Source organism: Amia ocellicauda, chromosome 20 (genome assembly GCF_036373705.1).
Source record: "Amia ocellicauda isolate fAmiCal2 chromosome 20, fAmiCal2.hap1, whole genome shotgun sequence".
NCBI classification, from domain to species: domain Eukaryota; kingdom Metazoa; phylum Chordata; class Actinopteri; order Amiiformes; family Amiidae; genus Amia; species Amia ocellicauda.
In genome coordinates, this window is record NC_089869.1 from 7,674,017 (window position 1) to 7,694,359 (window position 20,343).

General features: G+C 41.3%; 1 protein-coding gene across 2 annotated transcripts in view; it reads left to right on the forward strand.

The window, feature by feature from the left end:
- dnmbp (dynamin binding protein) overlaps window positions 1-20,343 on the forward strand; it is a 48,751-nt gene that overhangs the window by 1,450 nt on the left and 26,958 nt on the right. For both annotated transcript variants that reach the window (XM_066692726.1, XM_066692727.1), the window contains exons 2-4: window positions 16,879-17,033; window positions 17,535-17,657; window positions 18,022-20,136. In XM_066692726.1, coding sequence (XP_066548823.1) covers window positions 16,889-17,033; window positions 17,535-17,657; window positions 18,022-20,136 — 2,383 coding nt within the window. In that variant the 5' untranslated portion in view covers window positions 16,879-16,888. The remainder of the gene's footprint in view (window positions 1-16,878; window positions 17,034-17,534; window positions 17,658-18,021; window positions 20,137-20,343) is intronic.

Genomic DNA, 20,343 nt, shown 5'->3' on the forward strand with positions numbered 1-20,343 from the left:
AGTAGGGCTACATAATACCAGTGGCAGTTTGGCAGCCCTGGAGTCCTTATCAGAAGACACTGCTTTCACACTTCAGCCTATAACACTGCCCACTCCGTTCTTGGCTCTTGACAAGAACGGAGCAGTTTGGGATGGAATTTCCCAACTGTTTATTCCTCTCTTTTACTAAAAGCCTTTTTTTCCATTCTTCTGTCCAGGAAATCATTATACTGTTGGTTATGTATTTCATACCATCACTTAGGCTCATGTCATATCCCATTCAAGTCTATTCTGCGTTTTTATTGTTTTGCAGAATTGCTATGTTATCTTTAGAGCCCCCTGGCACCTGAGAGGACCTCTCTGTGCATTTGCTCCAAAATAGTATCCCCAGATAATATCCCATGGAAACACTGCCCTTATGCAAATTCAGCATGCATTGAAACCCCTACAGTACATCTGTTGTTGTGTAAGCAATTTATAAATGGGTAATGCATGTAGTTAAGTACATTCAGTGAACACCGTTTGATCCAATTCAGTTATGTACTGATGGATGCAGATGTTTTTTTGTTGGACATTCTCATTTTTTCTCCCAGGCAAAGTTACTGATTTTAAGTCTGTTTTATGAATGTACATGCAAAAATTGTGCAGGTTCTTGATTTCCCATCACGTGGAACAAGATTATAATGCGGACTTGTTAAATCTTGTTAAATTGGTTGCTGGTTACCCATCCTACCTTAAAATGTTAAATAAATGCTTCTATCTGTTCAGTGGCAACCTAGATAGAAATGAGTCTCACTAGGTTAGTGTTTGGCAGCCTATACTTGTTATTTGTCCTCAGTAAGTGTCCACTCTTATTAGAAAAGTTACAGAACCACCCCCCGCATTTTCTGGGTCTGTGCCACAGCATGGGCAGAGGGAATCATAAATTCCACAGTTCCAGATACTTTACCATAGGTTCCACCCTAAACCCAATTGTTCTCGGAGGCAGATTTTCTATTGTATTTACCAGAGGACCAGGAGTGGCAGAGCATCTAAATGTGGAGATTGTGGACAACAAATGCTTTCCAGTAGCCTAAAAGATTTAAATGTAGAGAAACATTACCTTGTTTATGTCAGTCAGTCAGTGTCAGTATGTCAGACATGTAAGGTCTTTCACCCCAAAAAAAAAAAAAAGTGAAATTCTTAGCATTCTGTTCAAGGCCGCTTGCAGCAGCATTTTGTCTCACAGCTGGGTTGAGCAGTCAGAGATGTTATTGCAGGGCATGGTCTCACCCCCCAGCACAGCCTGGTACCGTGCGGGGATGTCTTGGGATTGCGCTCAGTCAGCAGCTATGAACGTGTTTGGTCAGTAAACCTTTTTTTTTTTTTTCCAGTTTTGAGTCTTAACCTAAGGTGAGCTCATTCATTTACTATTACATTTACTTTTTGTGATATAATACTGTGGCCAAAGAAAGCAAGAAAGCAGGATTTCCTGTACAATTGGAAAAATGTGTTTCTGAGGGCCATGCTGTTAGTATTAAATAGCATTTTATCATTATACTGACTACTGAAAAGACTAGAGTGCTTTTTCTTGCAGGGAAGGTACTTGATGTAGGCCTACTTAGTTTTATTATATATATTTATATTTGTTTACCTCACAGCTATTATTTGTGTCTGCATTTCCTTTTTTTAAGAGGCATCGTTTGTCATGGCCGAGTTTCTGCGGTGGCTGTGTGTGTCAGTTTCGCAGTCACATCCCTCTGGAATTGTGGGGAAGTGCGATGCGCTGACGTGAAACCCTCTTGTGTTCACAACAGTGTAAGAATTGTTTCGCCCATCCGCGAGTTGCTGCTCCTTCAGTCCAAACGCATAAAGGAGTTGTTCTTAGGGTAGATGGCCTATGAAAAGATCATAGATTTGCATAGTGGCTGCATATTATTTAGTCTATGCAGCTATTATTATGATAATATTATTAATCAGGAGGTGGGTGGATGACATTAGTTTCCCAAATGTTAGAGTAGGGTACAGTATACCAAAATGCACTGAGAAAGTTAGTGCATTTAAATTTAATTACCTGCTTTTGCAACTAGTTTTTATCAGTACAGCAAAAGAACAGCATATGCAAAAATGCTGTCAATGGCAATCATTTTATTTTTCATGGGAAGTAAAGAAGCAGTAGCGAAAACAGGAGCTTAAATGGAGACGAAGACAGTGTGTAAGAAACTAGTAAAATGAATGCAGTGTCCTGGAATCAGTTCTGTTTGTGTACTTAGTGTAATGCAGTTAGCCAAAGTAGTGGATCAGTGCTCCACAAGTGCTGGGCTGTCAGTGTTTCATTTAATCCTCACTGGTGTAATAATGCCGATTTATATCCTAAAATGAAACGAGTGTGAAAGCAACAAAGCCCTGCTATTGTTTTTGTTTAACCTGCTATATGTTTGTTTTCTTGCTACAAAGAGTCATTATGAGGTTTGAATTGCATTGGAAGCACAAACCTTGAAATGGGGATTTTTTGCCTTTATTATTTTGAAATCGTTCTCGCGACTGGTTAGTCCATCTGCCTGAAAAGACTTGCACACTGCAAGAAAATGTGCCCCCCTTCCCAATTACACAGCATCTTCGGAGCATCTTTAAAGGTGTAGGCCTGTGTCTTTCAACACGCGCCGTGCATTTCAACCATTGCAAGCGTCTGCACAGTAAAAAGAAAAAAAAAAACTAACTAGGGACCAATAAAAATCCAAGTTGAAAAATGTGTCTGGATCTGTGTTTGAATATTTGTCCCACAATGTGGAGAGTGGAATAAATTGAGAGAGTCTTTTCCACAGAGAATGCTCTGTCTCTCGCCATTCACTAACCTAGACTTTGGGATGCACCACAGACCAGATTAAACTGAACAAGCCTAGTCTTTGGGACGCACAACAGACCAGATTAAGCTGAAAGGCCTCAGTTTCCCTGCCCTGTGTGGAGGCTGGTGTACCTTGGGCCTGCAGCACTCTCTCCATTTTGATTCGGAGCTTAATTGCTCTATTCTTCACAGGCGTTACTGGAACTGCCCCCCACCTACTTACACCATTGAAGAAAATAAGTTTCATTCATGACTCTCACGATGTCTAGCAACTGCTCTGAATGTGGCACAGCTTTTTATAGTTTAGCCTCTGAGAAATTATGTCAGGTATGCAGGTGGGTGGGGGTTACAGATTCTGTGTATCATTCTGTGCAGTGTTGTGTTGTAGGAAAAACTGCCAATTCCCATGTAGCTGGGGATGCTCATTTTAATACATTGGGATCTTCTATAGAAGATATCTAAACCTACATGTGTATTTAGGTGACAGACTCTTCACCTAACTTCCCCAAAACCCATCTACTAGTTATGAAACGAGGTTCGTTTTTCAGTTCAGTCTTCTAAACACAAATTGCCAAATACTGCTACAGTTCAATTACCTTTACGTTTGGCAAACTCTCCCCTATCTGTGCTACCTGACAAAGGAGCTATTTTCCTGCTTCTGCTTCCTGCTTTTTGCCTTTTACCGTATTGAACAATATCATTTAATTTTTTCACTCAGATGAAATGTGAATCCCATTCACAGTCACCCCTGCGCTGCCCTTTTGGAGTGAAATTTGAATGGTGAGAGCATTCTTTAAATGCTTATGTTTTTACATTAGCACAGGGCCATAATAAAATGCTAAAAAAAAAAGGGGGGAGAAACAATGGAGGAAGGTTCCAGCAGTGAATGCACCTCTTCTTTGTCCCTACTTTTGCCTATACTCTAACCCAGTGTGTCAGCCTGCAAACAGAAACTCCCCATTGTTAGAGGTAAATGATTCTCGCTTGATAAATAAACCAGCGTGTCAGCAGATCGGATTGCGCTCACGCTCCAACTTGCCAGTGCTCACATTTCTGCATGCATTTCCCCCCCCCTTTCTTTTCTTTGTTGGCAGGGTCATAAATCGTACGCTCTGAGCCGTGGGCAATAGTTAACCCTGCTGATGAAGACATTCAAGAATACCTGTGCACATTGTTTTTAAAACTCTTATTAGCCACCCCTCTGTCTTATAAGTGCCCTTATCACAATTCAGCCATGAAGATAACCCCGAGGTGTTTATTTTTGTAATCATTTGGATAAGGTTTCGCGTTTGTGCAAGCAGGCCATAGCAGTGTGGGACTCCCTTGTGTATTCTGTGCGTCTTTTAGCAATGGGATCGATGTGAAAGTTCCCACTTGCCGTGGTCTTGAGCCTCCAAAATGAGGAATTCTGAGTCCGACATCTGTCTGTCCCTTTTTTGTGCCCCTCCTGATCATTAACAGAGTACCGGAGGTGAATTAATACTTTTTTTCATCCTCTAGAGATATATTCTCTGTATTGTGCCTCTGGGAGTCTTCTAATAAAAGCACTGTACTCATATTCCATGTAAGTTCAGTACTGTCTTCATATTGACATGTACTAAACCTATTACCCTGTAGTTTTAATTTAGATGAACTAAGACCCTCGAGTCTTAGTCTTGTTTTGTTTTGTTTCCTGTCTCTTTGATCTTCCAAGTGGGATCATATTTTTGCAGATGTTAATAGACTTCGGCCCAGATAAAGTACTGAAGTCTTCTGTATTTGTCATTGAGATGAGTCACATCAGTAACAATTAAGAGTTACCTGTTTACATCCGTGCTGTGTCTTGAAGTCAGATTATTTTTCAACAGAGAACAACACTTAGCTGTGTTTATTCTAGTGCAGTGCAGTGCAGTTTATTCTCTACTTTTTTTTTTTTTACCATTCACAAGACAAATAGCTTGTTTTAAGGTCACACTAAATAGTATATTGCTTTTTTCTTCTTCTCTTCAGCATTTCCTTTATTTTTTAAAGGAAAAACACCAAGATATATCCAGTATCAATTTCCACTAAGAAGCAGATTCCCTTCAATGTTGGGAACAACTGTTTTTCTCTGTTTTTTATTTCTGTAGTGAACCACAGGTGGGGTCCTCTTCTGTCCACCACATGCTAGTCTTTGCTTGAGGTCAAGGAGAGGAAAGTATATTTGAAGTTTGGACCTCATGCACGTACTAAATGGGCTTGTGTGTGATTTATAATTATTTTTAAACCACCAAGATTTATACATTGAAGAAATGTGTGTGTGTGTGTGTGTGTGTGTGATTAATCAGGAGGCCAAGCTTTAGACTTGCTGTTGTTGTTCTTTTGCCTCATTTGAAGGCTGTGAAATTACAGATGCATGCAATTTGCACATTTTTGAAAGTATATTATTCAGCATAAAGTCTCTATACTCATCTATTACTAGTGTTTGAGAACAGTAGCAGTGTTGAGAGCAAGGGAAGTTATGAACTCATGTATATAATTTTAGGAGGCCACCACAGCTAATTTAAGAGGGGCAAACCATTCATTTTGAACACATTGTGCAGGCAACAAAAAGAGAAGATCTTAAAACCTGAGGAATTGCTTGGCACAAGGACCTTTCCGTGTTAAGGAATGCAAGCAGGGTCTTTCCAGTGTCACAGTCTGCTATAGTTTGGCCGAGCCTGTCTGGGAAGTTCAGTTATGACTAAGTAGTGATGTGAAGACATGTTGGTACTTGCTCTGTGTGTTTTTATACAAAACCCGGAGAACAGAGCTGCATGAAGAAGCTAGCAATATTTGACAACTGTAGCACGATGTGGTACTTCTTAAATGTTGCTCTTCTTTAATCTATTTATAGCACTGTCTAATTTTCAAGCCAACAGGATCAGAGTGTTTCTAATGCTGCGTGTCAGTTTGTGGCTTATTGTCTCTCTTAATTATCATATGTCAAACATGAATACAGTTTTCTAGTCTATATGTTGTACTTATTTGTATTTAGGGGTGTGCATTACAGCTGATTATAGCTTGCCGACAAGGGGACTGAGAAACTGTCACTACAAAACACTTTTAACTTTTATATTCCCACACGTTGTGGCCAGCACAATTGCGCCTTTGTGCTTTCCGGTTGCTCCTGTGGATTCGGCAGCTGCTGGGAGCAAGTGTTTGCAAGGAGAGGGTTAAACAGATGCAGCCAGGAGACAGGGAGGCTCTGTTTACAGAGCTGTCTGTCGCACTCCTTCGACTTTCATCACAGTAATGCCAAGTGGCACTATTTCCAAGGCTGTGTGTGGCGTGATTGGATGGGCACAGGCCCATCCCGGCCCTTGCTGCAGAAGGGGCTCCTGTCTCGTTCTTGGCTGTGCTGTGAATGTTTCTAAAGAGCAACACGTTCCCTAATTGCCTAGGGAACACTGGTAATTAGTTATTGTTGTGGCTGTTGTTGTGTTTTTAATGATTTCTATGATATATTTAAATAGTAAATGTCAGTATGTTTCCTTTGAAAAATGTCACTTTATTTAATGTAATGGAACAAGTTTCCTTTTTCCAGCGATAGCTTACACTAGAGGTCACATTTTGTGTGTGTGTGCGACTGGCAACACGGCCCATAGTGTGTATTCTGAATATTCTGGACAAACGCGTACACACAGAACTGATGGAGTGTTTTGGTGAGGCCTGTACTAACGCCATATAATGCCAAATCTCGATGTTGGGAGTGCAACACTGTGGTTTAAGGCGAAAAGAGTTAAAAATATTGAATTGGCTCCCCAGAGCCCTACATATACAACTCTGGAAAAAATTAAGAGACCACTTAACATTGATTTCTGAACTTAATTTTTTCCAGAGCTGTATATATATACACTCACCTAAAGGATTATTAGGAACACCTGTTCAATTTCTCATTAATGCAATTATCTAACCAACCAATCACATGTCAGTTGCTTCAATGCATTTAGGGGTGTGGTCCTGGTCAAGACAATCTCCTGAACTCCAAACTGAATGTCTGAATGGGAAAGAAAGGTGATTTAAGCAATTTTGAGCGTGGCATGGTTGTTGGTGCCAGACGGGCCGGTCTGAGTATTTCACAATCTGCTCAGTTACTGGGATTTTCACGCACAACCATTTCTAGGGTTTACAAAGAATGGTGTGAAAAGGGAAAAACATCCAGTATGCGGCAGTCCTGTGGGCGAAAATGCCTTGTTGATGCTAGAGGTCAGAGGAGAATGGGCCGACTGATTCAAGCTGATAGAAGAGCAACTTTGACTGAAATAACCACTCGTTACAACCGAGGTATGCAGCAAAGCATTTGTGAAGCCACAACACGTACAACCTTGAGGCGGATGGGCTACAACAGCAGAAGACCCCACCGGGTACCACTCATCTCCACTACAAATAGGAAAAAGACGCTACAATTTGCACAAGCTCACCAAAATTGGACAGTTGAAGACTGGAAAAATGTTGCCTGGTCTGATGAGTCTCGATTTCTGTTGAGACATTCAGATGGTAGTGTCAGAATTAGGCGTAAACAGAATGAGAACATGGATCCATCATGCCTTGTTACCACTGTGCAGGCTGGTGGTGGTGGTGTAATGGTGTGGGGGATGTTTTCTTGGCACACTTTAGGCCCCTTAGTGCCAACTGGGCATCGTTTAAATGCCACGGCCTACCTGAGCATTGTTTCTGACCATGTCCATCCCTTTATGACCACCATGTACCCATCCTCTGATGGCTACTTCCAGCAGGATAATGCACCATGTCACAAAGGTCGAATCATTTCTAATTGGTTTCTTGAACATGACAATGAGTTCACTGTACTAAACTGGCCCCCACAGACACCAGATCTCAACCCAATAGAGCATCTTTGGGATGTGGTGGAACGGGAGCTTCGTGCCCTGGATGTGCATCCCACAAATCTCCATCAACTGCAAGATGCTATCCTATCAATATGGGCCAACATTTCTAAAGAATGCTTTCAGCACCTTGTTGAATCAATGCCACGTAGAATTAAGGCAGTTCTGAAGGGGAAAGGGGGTCAAACACAGTATTAGTATGGTGTTCCTAATAATCCTTTAGGTGAGTGTATATATATATATATATATATAAAGGACTAAAGTCTAGTGAGGAAAAATGAGCAATATGTTTTGTGTTCCCCGGCAGTGTGTGTATATCCTGAACAAATGAGCCAAACTTAACAAAGACAGGAGACAAAGGAAGCACACTGATCAAAATAATATGCACATTCCAACTTGCTGGTTACAAAGCACTTTTACCAATATATCAATAAAGACAACCTCTGTGAACATTAATGGCTTCAATAGATGTAGCACATGTCAAGGCATGCTAGTGAGAAACATAAGAATGATGCACATGAGACGATCAAGATGTTTAAGACACTATTAGTTTATGTAAACCTTTAAACAGTATACTGAGTAACTTACAACAAATTATAATTATAAATTTTAAGATGCGAAATATTTTATAACCCTTTTTATTATTCATACTGTAGGAGGGTGATATGACTGTGTAAGGGTCCAAGATATCTTGATATCCCACATTCTTTCAATGAAATAATTAAAAAAAAAAAAAAAGAAAAAAAGGGGGCCAAGAAGGGGCCACAGATTAAGTTGACCATCTGACATTTGCCCTGACAATGAGATCTTAAAGCTGGTAAGTTTGCAAAGGGGATTAATGGATGTACAATCTCTGTGCCGTTGACATGGCAGTCTCCTGGGCAGCTGCTTGCATGCAGTAAAACAAAAAATGTCCATGATTGTCTCATTTGTAGGCCATGGGAAAGTGGAACAATATTGCTTTGGGATCTATAAATATTTGTTTTTTTTTTATGAGGACCAGTGGGGTTTTGGCTTGAAGCAGAACACAGCCTGAATTAAAGACAGGCACACCAAGAGACAGCTAACTGTCTGTGTAGCCAAATTCTCCCACTGAGCGAGTTTTTCTTGTGAAAGTGAATTTCTCTGCCTGTACAGAATAGTGGGTAAGATGCAAGATGAAGACAAAGTATGGCAATAGGAAAATATAATCATGTGTTTGTAGGTTATATATTTTGTATACAATTAATGTTTTAGTATTGTACATTTAATTGCAGCTCTTTGTTTTCCAGGTAGTTCCAAACTGGGGTTCAGTTGAATCGGTGCATATTGAGGTCTTTTGTTCAGGCATGTTTTCACAGGGGCTTTGTAAAATTGGCTATATGAGATACATTTGATTTTCTAGACGTGTTCTTTTATTCCAGTTACTATTAAACGGTGAACACCCAAAACACATCTCCTGCCAAGCCTTTTATTAAGGAGTCTTTCAGCCATGCTTAAACTTGACCTGGGGTTTTAATTACAGTACTTTCAAGACTGGCTGTATAGCATTACTATCCTAATCGCAACCCCAACTTTAAAATGGCTAAAACTCAGAATGTAATTGATTAATTCAGGAGAGGACAATGAAACTTGTTCACATTCTCCTGTGAAGTAAACCCAAGGCAACTGTTCAAAAGTTGTGTAATGCTTTCCAGGAAGTGTGTAACAAAACCCCATTTCCTTTGGTCATTTAGTTTGTGGCAGTTGTGAATTTGTCCTTTTTGATTAATGTTTCTTCTAGTTTTGTCCTGTGTGGCGTTGCAGGATACCAAACTTTGCATCATATCACTAATTGCAATTGTTGTGCTGTTAGGTCTTTTTCTAGCTGGAGTATTTTCTCCACAAGGAACAAAAACATTTCCTTATTTTTCAGCCTAAGTCTGCCATGCCTTGCTGGCTTGCAGGTGCTTACTGCCAAGCCAGGCTGTGTTCTTTAGCAGCTAGGACACAGAGCATGTCAGACAGTTCTTGCCAATGCAGCTGTCATGCTATTTCTGTAACTTGATAGCGGTCAGCAGGTCTTTCAAGTTATTGTTTTTCTCTTGTTGTTTCTCTCAGCGTCATCTGCTGGCTTCTCCTGTATATGTTTACTTTGGGAAGTGATGTAATTCACAAGTGTAGAGAAGATTGGCAATGAATTATACTTCCTATAGGAAAACAGAGCAAAACAAAGTAGGGTATAAGCATAATATAAACATCTGGAAAACTGCAAGAAAAACTGTACATTTACCACAGTACATGGTTTTCAGGGTTACCCGTCTGTGTAAGAATTGATTTAGCCTGCACATGGACAGTATATTCCATTGAAGCAGATAACCCTGGTAGAAATCTGGGCCTTTGATGATCCTAAAGGATTTTGTAGAAACTTGTAGGATCCTGTCAAAATTTGTACCAGGGTAACTTTCAGCTTATCTATCCAGAATTAGTATAGACAGGGAAGTAGCCTATGACTAACAGTAGACATCAAGAGGTTTGTTGTGTTCTTCATTTACAGGTACTCACTTGTTTAATAATCTCTGGATGTCCAGATTGGACTGTCCAGACACAGGAGAGATACTGAAGTCTGCCCATATCCCAGAAGTCACCACTACCACAGTAGCAGTAGTATAACTGTTAGAAATCTCCCCCGAGTACAAATATTTCTTAGATGGTGTTCCAAACGCCTTTCAGACAGTTTTTCAGTCTGAATTTGCGTCGTGTCAAAGCTCTCATTCAAGTAAAATCTTGTGGAATTTTTCACTGTGTTGGTCCAGTTCCAATCTCTTGAAACGCCCAGAATGTGTAGTCCAGACTGTTGCGTGAAGATTGCTCTCTGTGTTTTTTTATTTATTTTATTGTTCTGAGGTTTTGGTAAAAGGAAGTTTGATGAGGGGAGGGGGACCCCGAACAGAATGTTAAGTCGAGCATAATTTTCATGAACTTGACAAGGACTATGACTAAGAGAAATGAGGGCAGGGTCAATTTAGGGAGCACCTGAAGTGTCCCTTCTTTGTTTCTTCAATCGTCCACATTTGTGACTTATGCTGAAACAGTTATTATAAAATAAAATCTGAGTCATAAGAGCCTGAAGGAACAGCATTAATAGCCCTCCCTGATGATGCTTAGTCTCATTTTTGTCTTCCAATCGATTTTTATTTGTGGTATTGGCATGTTCTTCAAAACCTTTGTGCTTATTGCTGTAGCGATGCCAGGAAACAATGGGCAAGCAAGAAAATGATCAGTCTTGTCTAAGCAATGAATGTTTGTATACTTGTTTTTCAGCAATATTTGCAAATATGCTCAAAACCTAAGAATACTGTGTTAAAGCACATTTTCAGAACCCAAACCCAACCTCAGAGAATGTTAATGTTGCCGTCTATGCATTAGGCTATATTCTAGAATATATAAAAGCCATTAATCTAGCAACCATTCTCTGTACTGTTTATGACTCAGTTTAAAAGAGAAACATGACTTCCTATCCATATTACTAAAGAAACCTTAATATGCCACTGTTAATAATGCATGCTGTTAAGGCCCTGCACACTTATAATTTACAGTGCATTTCCCCATGCATATGGCACTATATTATTATTATTTCATCACCATTTATAGCTATATTGACAAAACAAATACAAAAACATCACTAAAGACATTGGCAGTCTAGATGCTGTTGTGTATTTCCAGGATTGTGCATGGATTCTCAGAAAGTGTCCACAAAAATAAGTGTGATGGTGGTTGTATTGGAGGGGGAACTGATTCTTAAAGTCTTCTGATTTAACAGTATTTCTGAGAATTAAAACCATTAACTATATGTAGGATCAGCAGTCATTTTTTCCTCATTTCAGTTCTTAAGACGTTTTTTGGAATCCTGCTCTGTAATCCTCAAGAATTGTACCAAAAAATGTAAATGCAGGAAGGAGCAGTAGATTATACTTGAAGGAAGCTGATAGGGGATTCCCTTGGCTCATCCCCTAATGGCCCATGCTTAGAGTGCTGCTTGAGTTAAACAGTTTGCGATGGTCCAATTGTGGGGCTTTAGTTGTTTCCTTGCAACCGTATTTCCCCCCTAGCATTGGCAAGCAGCTTAATTTTCAACAAGCACCAATGCTGTTGGTAAAGAACCCTGTATTAGAATGAGTAGGTTTTGTCGTGTTGTGGAAATCAATGAATTCGAACAGACCATCTCAATATTTTCTCCATTGTACACCCAATGGGCAACCTCCCCTGAAGTCCTTCTTTCCCGAACAGTGAAGACTTATGTTTCTGCACAGATGGCGTGCAGATTTTGATGCAATGCTCTGTATGTAATCGTTCATGTTCTTCATTAATTGCAGGTCTGCCAGTAAATAAATAGCGAGTTTCCACTTGCCGATAACACATGCACACATTTGAGCTGTTTGACACGTGGCAGGTCGCCATGTTGAGACACTCATCCATGCTTTAAGGATTGTGCATTTTGGTCTCGCCCACTTTTTGTATTTTATTTTAAGTATGCAAATTATTTATTTACACATTCCCATCAATCATTTACATCCCAGGATTAGTGCTGTCCCGATACAGTGATTTAATGTAGAATCGATGTATCGATAGTACTTTTTACGGTGTTGTATTGATCTCTGTGATCTCTAGAATCAGTGTTTATTTCTTAATTTTTTTATGCCCGTAATATGTGAAACATAGTAAGGTTTGTGGTTAAAATTACATGAAAGCAGTACTAACCGCAATCCTATAGATAGCAAAAAGCAGGGGAGCTGCTTGGAGTCCATAACAACCTTTTTTTCTCGAATAGACAGACTAGGCATCCTCTCTGCCATAAAATCTAAAAATAATGTATGGGGTTTTTCATTTCAAACAGAATTGAGGAAGACGCACAATAATCTGTCTATGTATACATGTAGCCTAACATGGACTTTAAACTCACCTTTCTTTGTGAAAGTGAACCGTCTCCCTTTTTTATTTTTCTCCCTATTCTTTTTTGGTAATGGGAATTAGTTTGTAATTATATAGTATATAGCCTAATATAGCACTTCAGTAAGTATCGTGATTCAAGTGTGATATTGTGACGGATCGTGATGCATTGAATTGTAACATGTATCATGATCTATATCGTATCGAAAGGTACTTGCCAATACCCAACCCTACCCAGGTTGTGCTTAACGGGTGTATCTTCCCAGTCATCTTTGGTAGATGCCCTGGAATGCCTGCATGAGACGAGTGGAATTTCAGATGAGGCTGTTAAGACTCCGTGAATCTCTTGAAATCTGCACTAGTAGATCCTTGTTTCAACAGAGCCAGGAAAGATCTGAAGAGAGTTTGCCAATCGCTGGCGAGCAGTGTACATATTTTCTTGCTTGTGTCATAACTGGACCAGTGAAACAACGCATGGAGGCAGGCAGTCCCTTATGTCACTGCTAAGTCAGTCAGCCAGGATAGTGAATGCTAGTCTGTTATATTTTGCCCAAGCCTGGTTTGTCAAAGGGAGATTCTTGGGGTTTTGTAGCATTTTTACTGTGTATTAAAGCCAGTCGCGACAAGCCGCTGCAGACAGATATCCAGATACCACTGTCCGCTTCATGGAAACAAGCTCAAGCTCAGCACAGCCCTGCTCTTCAGCACGGGCAAGTGGCACTGAGCTTGGGCACCGAGACAAAACAACAAACTTCAGACAGGAAAACGCAGCTTTTGTCATCCCAGCCAGATTTCCTTTCATGCTAACAAACAGGCTTTATGGTTAATGCATTTCAGTTTGTTGTAGGGGAAAGCTTTTGTTTGTTTGTTTTGTTTCCACAGTGTATTTCTGAATCATACAACAATGACTCATGTCGTGGGGGTTGAATTATGAACTCAAACAAACTATCTGAACCATACCGGTATTCTGCAGTCCTTTCTTAGCCCAATACTAGGCTTTTGTTAAATTTCTCCATGGAATTAATCCAATGTCGGTGATCAGTACTACGTATGACTACCAAAGAAAGATTTTCAAATAATGTATCGTGTACAGTGCTTGTGTCTGACACATGCGGTCCACAAGTTGCTTGTTCAGAAAACTTTAATTTCCTTTTTTTTTTTTTTTTTAATAATGCCTATAAGCAGTTTGTTTCAAAGGCCTGAACCAATTCAAAACTTGGACTACAGTTTTCCAGTTCCAGTTCCAGTTTATCAGTAACGAACCGGTTCACAAATGCATCCTGGGAAAATTGTTAGAAGCAGCCTCCTGTATGGGGTGGCAAGAGAGACAGTTCACCAAGAGTGTCACTGATCCTTGCCTTTCACTCACTCACCCTTCAGTCCGCTAGCCCAATCAGGAAAAACATCGGAACTCACAATTTGGCAACTCAGTTTACAACACTTCGTGGTGGCTTTTGTTCTTTAGCAAAAACTCCTTAAAGCAATCCCCCCAAGTTAGTATTGTCATTTTTAATGTGCAATTGGCCGTGTGTGTTGTGGTTTGGTATGGGCCAAAAGTCTATCTACATTAAATTGGAAATGCTGTGCAGAACAGTGGAATGTTACACATGCAGTTTGGAGCTAGATGCTTCATAGCCAGTGGACAGAGGGCCGAGTCATGTGGTGAGCAGGCAGGGATGGGTGGCCTCAGCCAGCAGATGGTTTGTCTTAACGAGTGTGAACCCGTTGGGAGTTCATAATTGGCAGTGATCTCTGGGAATTCCTCCTCCCTCTCTGGAGGAGTTCTTTTATTCTCAGCAGGCAGATCAGAGACACTTCATTTTGACCTTTGGTGGGGATTATGTCCAAAATTTGTTAAGCACTGAAAAAACTATTGCTCGTCACTTTCATTATTGTCTTTCGGTTCCTTTTTTTTTTGCTAAATAATTCTGTTGCCAAAAAGAAGTACCCAAATATTAACATTACCGATTAAGGCACAGATTCAAGACTTAGAATTTAATTAGTCAGCTAGAGAGAATTTCATCAACACATTTATTTATTATCTGCATATTATCCTAAGCAAACATAATATTGTTGGAAGCTCTTGTTTTTATTACAGACCTCTTAAATCCACCACAGTAATCCTAACACAAAAATGTCTTATAAGGAACAGATGGGGAGGACTGTTTAGATAACCTCTTTCCATTTGTCTAGCCATCGCCAAGGCAGGTATAAAAATGCCTTTACACAGCTGCTCCTTCAGACACTGACATAAAAGGCTCATCTGGACAATTTCCCAAGCTATTTAATGGACCCAAATCCTGAAGGTTGCTTTCAAATTTAAGATGGCACATCCATGGTCCTCCACAGTCACATACATTGCAAATTCTAACTGTGACACCAATGTATAATTAGGAACCTAAAAGTATAGGAGAATACCTACGATGGAGAAAAAAAGCCCAACTAGAAAAAGCCAACCATTGCGATTGATTTAGAGTGCAGTACAGGCGCTAGGAGTGTTTATGGTAACTTGATGATGTGTTGGTGTGGCCTAAGTGATTGTGTATCTAGTATGTGAACCTTATATGACCCAAATAGTGACCTGCCATTCCCGAAACAGGTATCTGAAGGGTCAGAAGTTGATGGGGGTGAACATAAAGAAGTGTTATTAATCTCCAGACAACACTTTCAAGTCTTCTACCGAGACTTACTGAATCAAGCAACCTCAAAATAATATCACTGTTTTCATAGTTTTCCCAGGATTAAAGATGTATAAACTTACATTAGGATTAACAGAGGGGTTTCCAACTCTACTCCTGCATGCTGTTTCTTTATTATTTTAGTTTTTTTTGCAACACTGTATTTATTTTTTCAATTGTTCTAGTTATAGTCTCAATAAATGGGATCTTTTAAGTTTGGAATAGAAAAACAAATAATTTTGCAGCCTGCTGAGCTGACAAGCATTTTATAATTGCATTCCTCGAATTATAAATCTTTTTTGTTTTTTGGAAAACCCACATTGCCCAGTGGGCACATAGAGGACTTGGGGTTTAGTCATACTGTGGGACAGAGCCTGCTTGGCTTTTGCCGGATTTATATGACGCACTGGACAGTTTGCTTTGGCTCTCAGAACTTCCTTCCTTCCAGTGAACCAACGCCCCTTTTGAGATCTCTCTCTTTGACGTTTTTTTGTAGTTTAACTGAAGCCAATCTTGTGATTAGTACATTTCCACAGTCCCCCTAGGCTGTGATCCAACTCCCTTTATGCTAATTTAGTTTTACTTGAGCTAAACTGTGCATTGTTTTACTTAACAAAATACACAGTAGATTGGTTTGGGAAACGTATGTGGTTGCTTCCAAATGAATACAGCACAGAATGCAAGATGTGAACACTCCACTAGAACAGTTGTGATTTTTCTATTTCTATTCTTGTGGGCTGGTGCCACCTACTGGACGGAAGGATGTCACTGAAATTACAACACAGTACACTCTCTGCAGTGTGTTTTGGCCAGCGAGGAGGGTTGTGTGTTTTTGCCACAACTCTGTTACTTGGGATATTGCTTGTCAATCTATTGGGTCGGATTAAAGCATTAGACAGAGAGAAAGGAGGTTTATGAGAAAATAATGAGGTGTGTGTGTGTGTGTGTGTGTGTGTGTGTGTGTGTGTGTGTGTGTGTGTGTGTGTGTGTGTGTGTGTGTGTGTGTGTGTGCTTGTGTGAGAGATGTATTACAATTAGGACACTGCTGTTTGAGATGGAGTATTTAAGAACAAGATGTTAAGAATGGTATTTAGTAATGTAATTTCTTTCACAACATTTCTTACATTTTATTTTTGTTGATTCAGCTGCTTAGTGTATTTTGTAGTCAGTGACCAATTACTTATGCAATGTAGAGATTAACCACTTTAGGACATACTGGAAGAGGAGTACTACCTTTTCAATGTTAAAATCTATTGACTGCCTGAGATTGATGACATAATTTAGAATAATTTTCTTCTAATGTTGATAAATTAGTTCAAATGAAAATGTTTTTTATTGTGTCCCTGTTTCAAACTGCCTTACTAATGCCACATCATCAGAAGAGAATTTCAATCCTCCCTGGAAAGAGTAGACTATCTTGAATCGGCTTTGCTTTCTCCCTCCCAACATCTTAGCCAATGTCAGCTCTGAAATATCCAAGTCACTGAGTTTAATCTGTGATTTCAAAATCAATTCAGAATGTTTGGCTGTTCTTACTTAATTTTTTTTCGACATTAAAAAAAATGGAGGTTCCAAGACCCTGTTTGTTTTTATGCTTGACTCTCACCATCCTCACCCTATCTCCATCTCTGTCTGTGTGTGTCAGGTGATGAGCGATGGAGCCAGGCTCTGTGGTGCGGGCTGTGTTTGAGTTCCGCCCCAGCGTTTCCGAGGAGCTGCCTCTCTTCGCCGGTGATGTCATCGAGGTGCTCAGCTTGGTGGACGAGTTCTGGCTGCTCGGGAACAAAGATGGCATCACAGGTAAGACACTGCTTCCAACCACCATTTCTTTCACTGCCCTGCCAATGGTCTGATCATTTCCTCCCTCTGTGTCAATTTCAAGTGAAAAAAGACTAGAATACAATTAAAAGATTAGATTCCCACTTTATTTGCTTTTTCAATGTGTCTACAGCATTCTATACCACAAACTCCCATAATTATTATAGAAAGCTACCACTGAAATAAGACAAAGGTTCTTTTGTTGGCCCTCACTGTCACTTTAAGGTAAGCATTGTAATAACCAGATTAGTAGAGCAGGCTGGAGGTCAGGTAACTTATCCTTTGGAGTCGTTCCAGTTCAGTTTGCACGTGATTCCAGTTCAGTAGCCTCAGCTTTGACTTCACTCAGTGCTTGAGAAACTCGTTCAAACCTTCAGTATGAAAAGGCTGTCCATTCTGATGGTGTTATCTTCAGAGTGTATGGATGAGTTGTGCTGTGGTGCGTGTCGTTTCTGTCCCTGAGGGTGTGCGTTCTTCTTTCAGGCCAGTTCCCCAGCACGTTCGTGGAGCCGGTCACCATTCCTAACACCAAAAGGGGGGACAAGCTGTATGTCTGCATCAATGACTTCAGCGCCCTGGATTCTGGAAATCTGCTCCTCAATCGAGGTAATTGCCAAGTCTGAATTGTCTTTATTCTAATCAGGAATAGTTTTGGATGCTGGAAAAGTGCAGTTTCCCTTGGCAACCAAGAGATGTCTCAGTCTGACAGTGTTGAAGCAGTCAGAAGAGCGGTCTCGTCTTAAAGGCTTAGTTAAAGCAAGCAGAAATAATAAATACTGTGTTCTGTTTTAAAGTGTGTTTACTAATTGGACGTATTCTGTATCGAAGGGGTTTAGGAGATTTATGACATCATGACTTCAAACTCTCAGAAGTCAAACCAGCTAAAATTAAAGGGGGGTCATGTCTGGCACAACAGCAGTTTCTCTGTTGTGTCTCAAACTTACCATCTTCCTGGGTGCATCTGTTTCAGGTGATGTCGTCGTAGGTGAAGACACCGTGGACACTAATTGGTTGAGAGGAAGGAATTGCTGGGGTGCGAAGGGAATCTTCCCGATGTCCTGTGTGAAGGTGCTACACCTCTCCTCCAGATCTCGCCAGCTGTCCAATCGGTCAGTGTCCGAGCTCCCCAGTTACGCCCTTGGCCAGGCCCGTGCTCTGATGGGCCTGTCGGCCCAGATGGAGGAAGAGCTGGGCTTCCTGGAGGGTGACGTCATCACCATTATTGGAATCCCGGAGCCAGGCTGGTTTGAGGGGGAGCTGGAGGGCAGGAGAGGGATTTTTCCCGAAGGATTTGTGGAGCTTTTGGGCCATTTGCAGGTCCGGGAGGATCCAGCAGTTCAGGACGACTATGATGTTTATGACGAAGGAGATGGTTTTGTGGAAGAGTCTGCACTGAGCACAACGGAAGCCACGGGGGTGTACGGAATCGCTCTCTATGACTTCAGGGCCATTGAACCGGGAGAACTTGACTTTGACGTGGGCAACAAAATCCAGATTATCAACACTTTGGAAGATGGCTGGCTTGAGGGGGCTGTCAACGGCAGACGGGGAATATTCCCTCACAGGTTCGTCAAGATCGAAGAGCAGGTGACTGAGAACCAAGTGGAGCAATCGACGTTAGAATACACCCAAGAAATGAAGAACAAACCTAGCTATGGCTCTTATGATACCAGTAACAACAACAGCTACGACTGTAAGAGTGAAGAAGACAGCAGACCAGTGTGGGACTTGGATTACTTCGACAAATCTGATTATCGCGGATCCGAAACTACATGGATGGAAGATCCTTCAGATGGAAAATCATCACCTGTCAGTTCAAAGCAGGTCCAAGATCCTAGCAGAGATCAGACAAAAGACACTTCTCGAGGGAATCGGGTGAACCGGGCAACAGCAGACACTGCACAAAGCACTAAAGACGGCCCTTCTCCTTCTCGTAGAGGAATTACAAGAACAAATTCGGCCCCTTCCAAACCCAGGCTTCCTCCAAGGCCAAGTCTACATTCTTTAAGCAATAGGCGGCACTGCACTGTAGCAGATACGTCAGCAGACCAAAAGATTGGAAGTAGCAATACCGAGGTCGCTCCAGCACCCGCTACTAGAACACTAAGCTTATTACCAAGAAACAAAGATCAGGAGAGTTTACACAATAGCTGGTCTAAAGACAGTGGCTGTTTACGTGAGCTCGCTTCTAAGAGCAAAAATGAGGTTTTCCAGGACCTAGCATGTTGGGTTGAAGACCAGAAGCTGAAAAACAAACCCCGCCACTCAAGCGTCACTGACAGCAATTTGTTACCTGGTTGCAGAAGTGAGCCAGCGGATTCCAAAAGACTGGAGTCAAATGGCCTATCCAGACCTTTCACGCTGGAGAGTCTGGCAAGTTCTCCATCTGACCTGGATTCCAAACTTTCTCAGCAGCTGGCTGAGTTTGAAATGAGTCTACCGGGTTACAAGGAAAGAGACACTAAGAGGATGTCCAGGCATTTCTCCATCCTGGATTACAGCAGTGAAAACGATATCATGAGAGGCTCTCCCACCTCCAAGAGTCAGCAGGAGGACACTTCTTCCCTAGAAAGAAGAAGAGCCTTGAGACCTCCTCCTCCCAGACCCCGGGCCCTCAAACCCTCAGGGTCACAATCTTCTCCCTCAATGTCACTGGTGAGTCCTCGAGCTGCTAGTGAAGGAAGACCTTCCCAGAGTCCCTCAGTGCTCAAGCCCTCCAGACCTGCTCCCCTTCCCCCACAGCCCTCTCCGAGGAAGAACACCGGCTCTCCGAGGCCACAGGAAAGTCTCGTGCACGAGGACGCCTGCTCTTTTAAGATGCCGGAGGAGCCTGTCTTCGATGAGGTAGAAGGACCTCAAGCAGATGGTGGCGATGGTCAAGAGACGGAACAAGATCAGTATGCGCTGCTGCTCAGGCTTCAGGAGGTGGAGAGAGACATTGAAATCTACACTAAGACGATGGAGGAGCTACGGCTGATGCTCGAGGAAGAGGAGGATGAGACTGCCAGGGCACAAACGCAGGAAAACATGGAGTTCTGTACCTTCAACATTGAATCTCTTACCTTGGAGCAACAACAGCTCACAGGTAAGATACACTGTACTAATAGCCTGTGGCAGTCACAGTTCTTGCATAGCACCCGTTACTGGACGAGTTGGACAGGTCTTTGCTCCAGAGTAATATTTGGTCCATGAAAGGAAATATATAAGTCTAAATATATAAAAGCAGATGGATTAATCAATAAATCACAACCTATTACTGTGGTTGATATGGATTTTAAAACTTCTAGTTTAG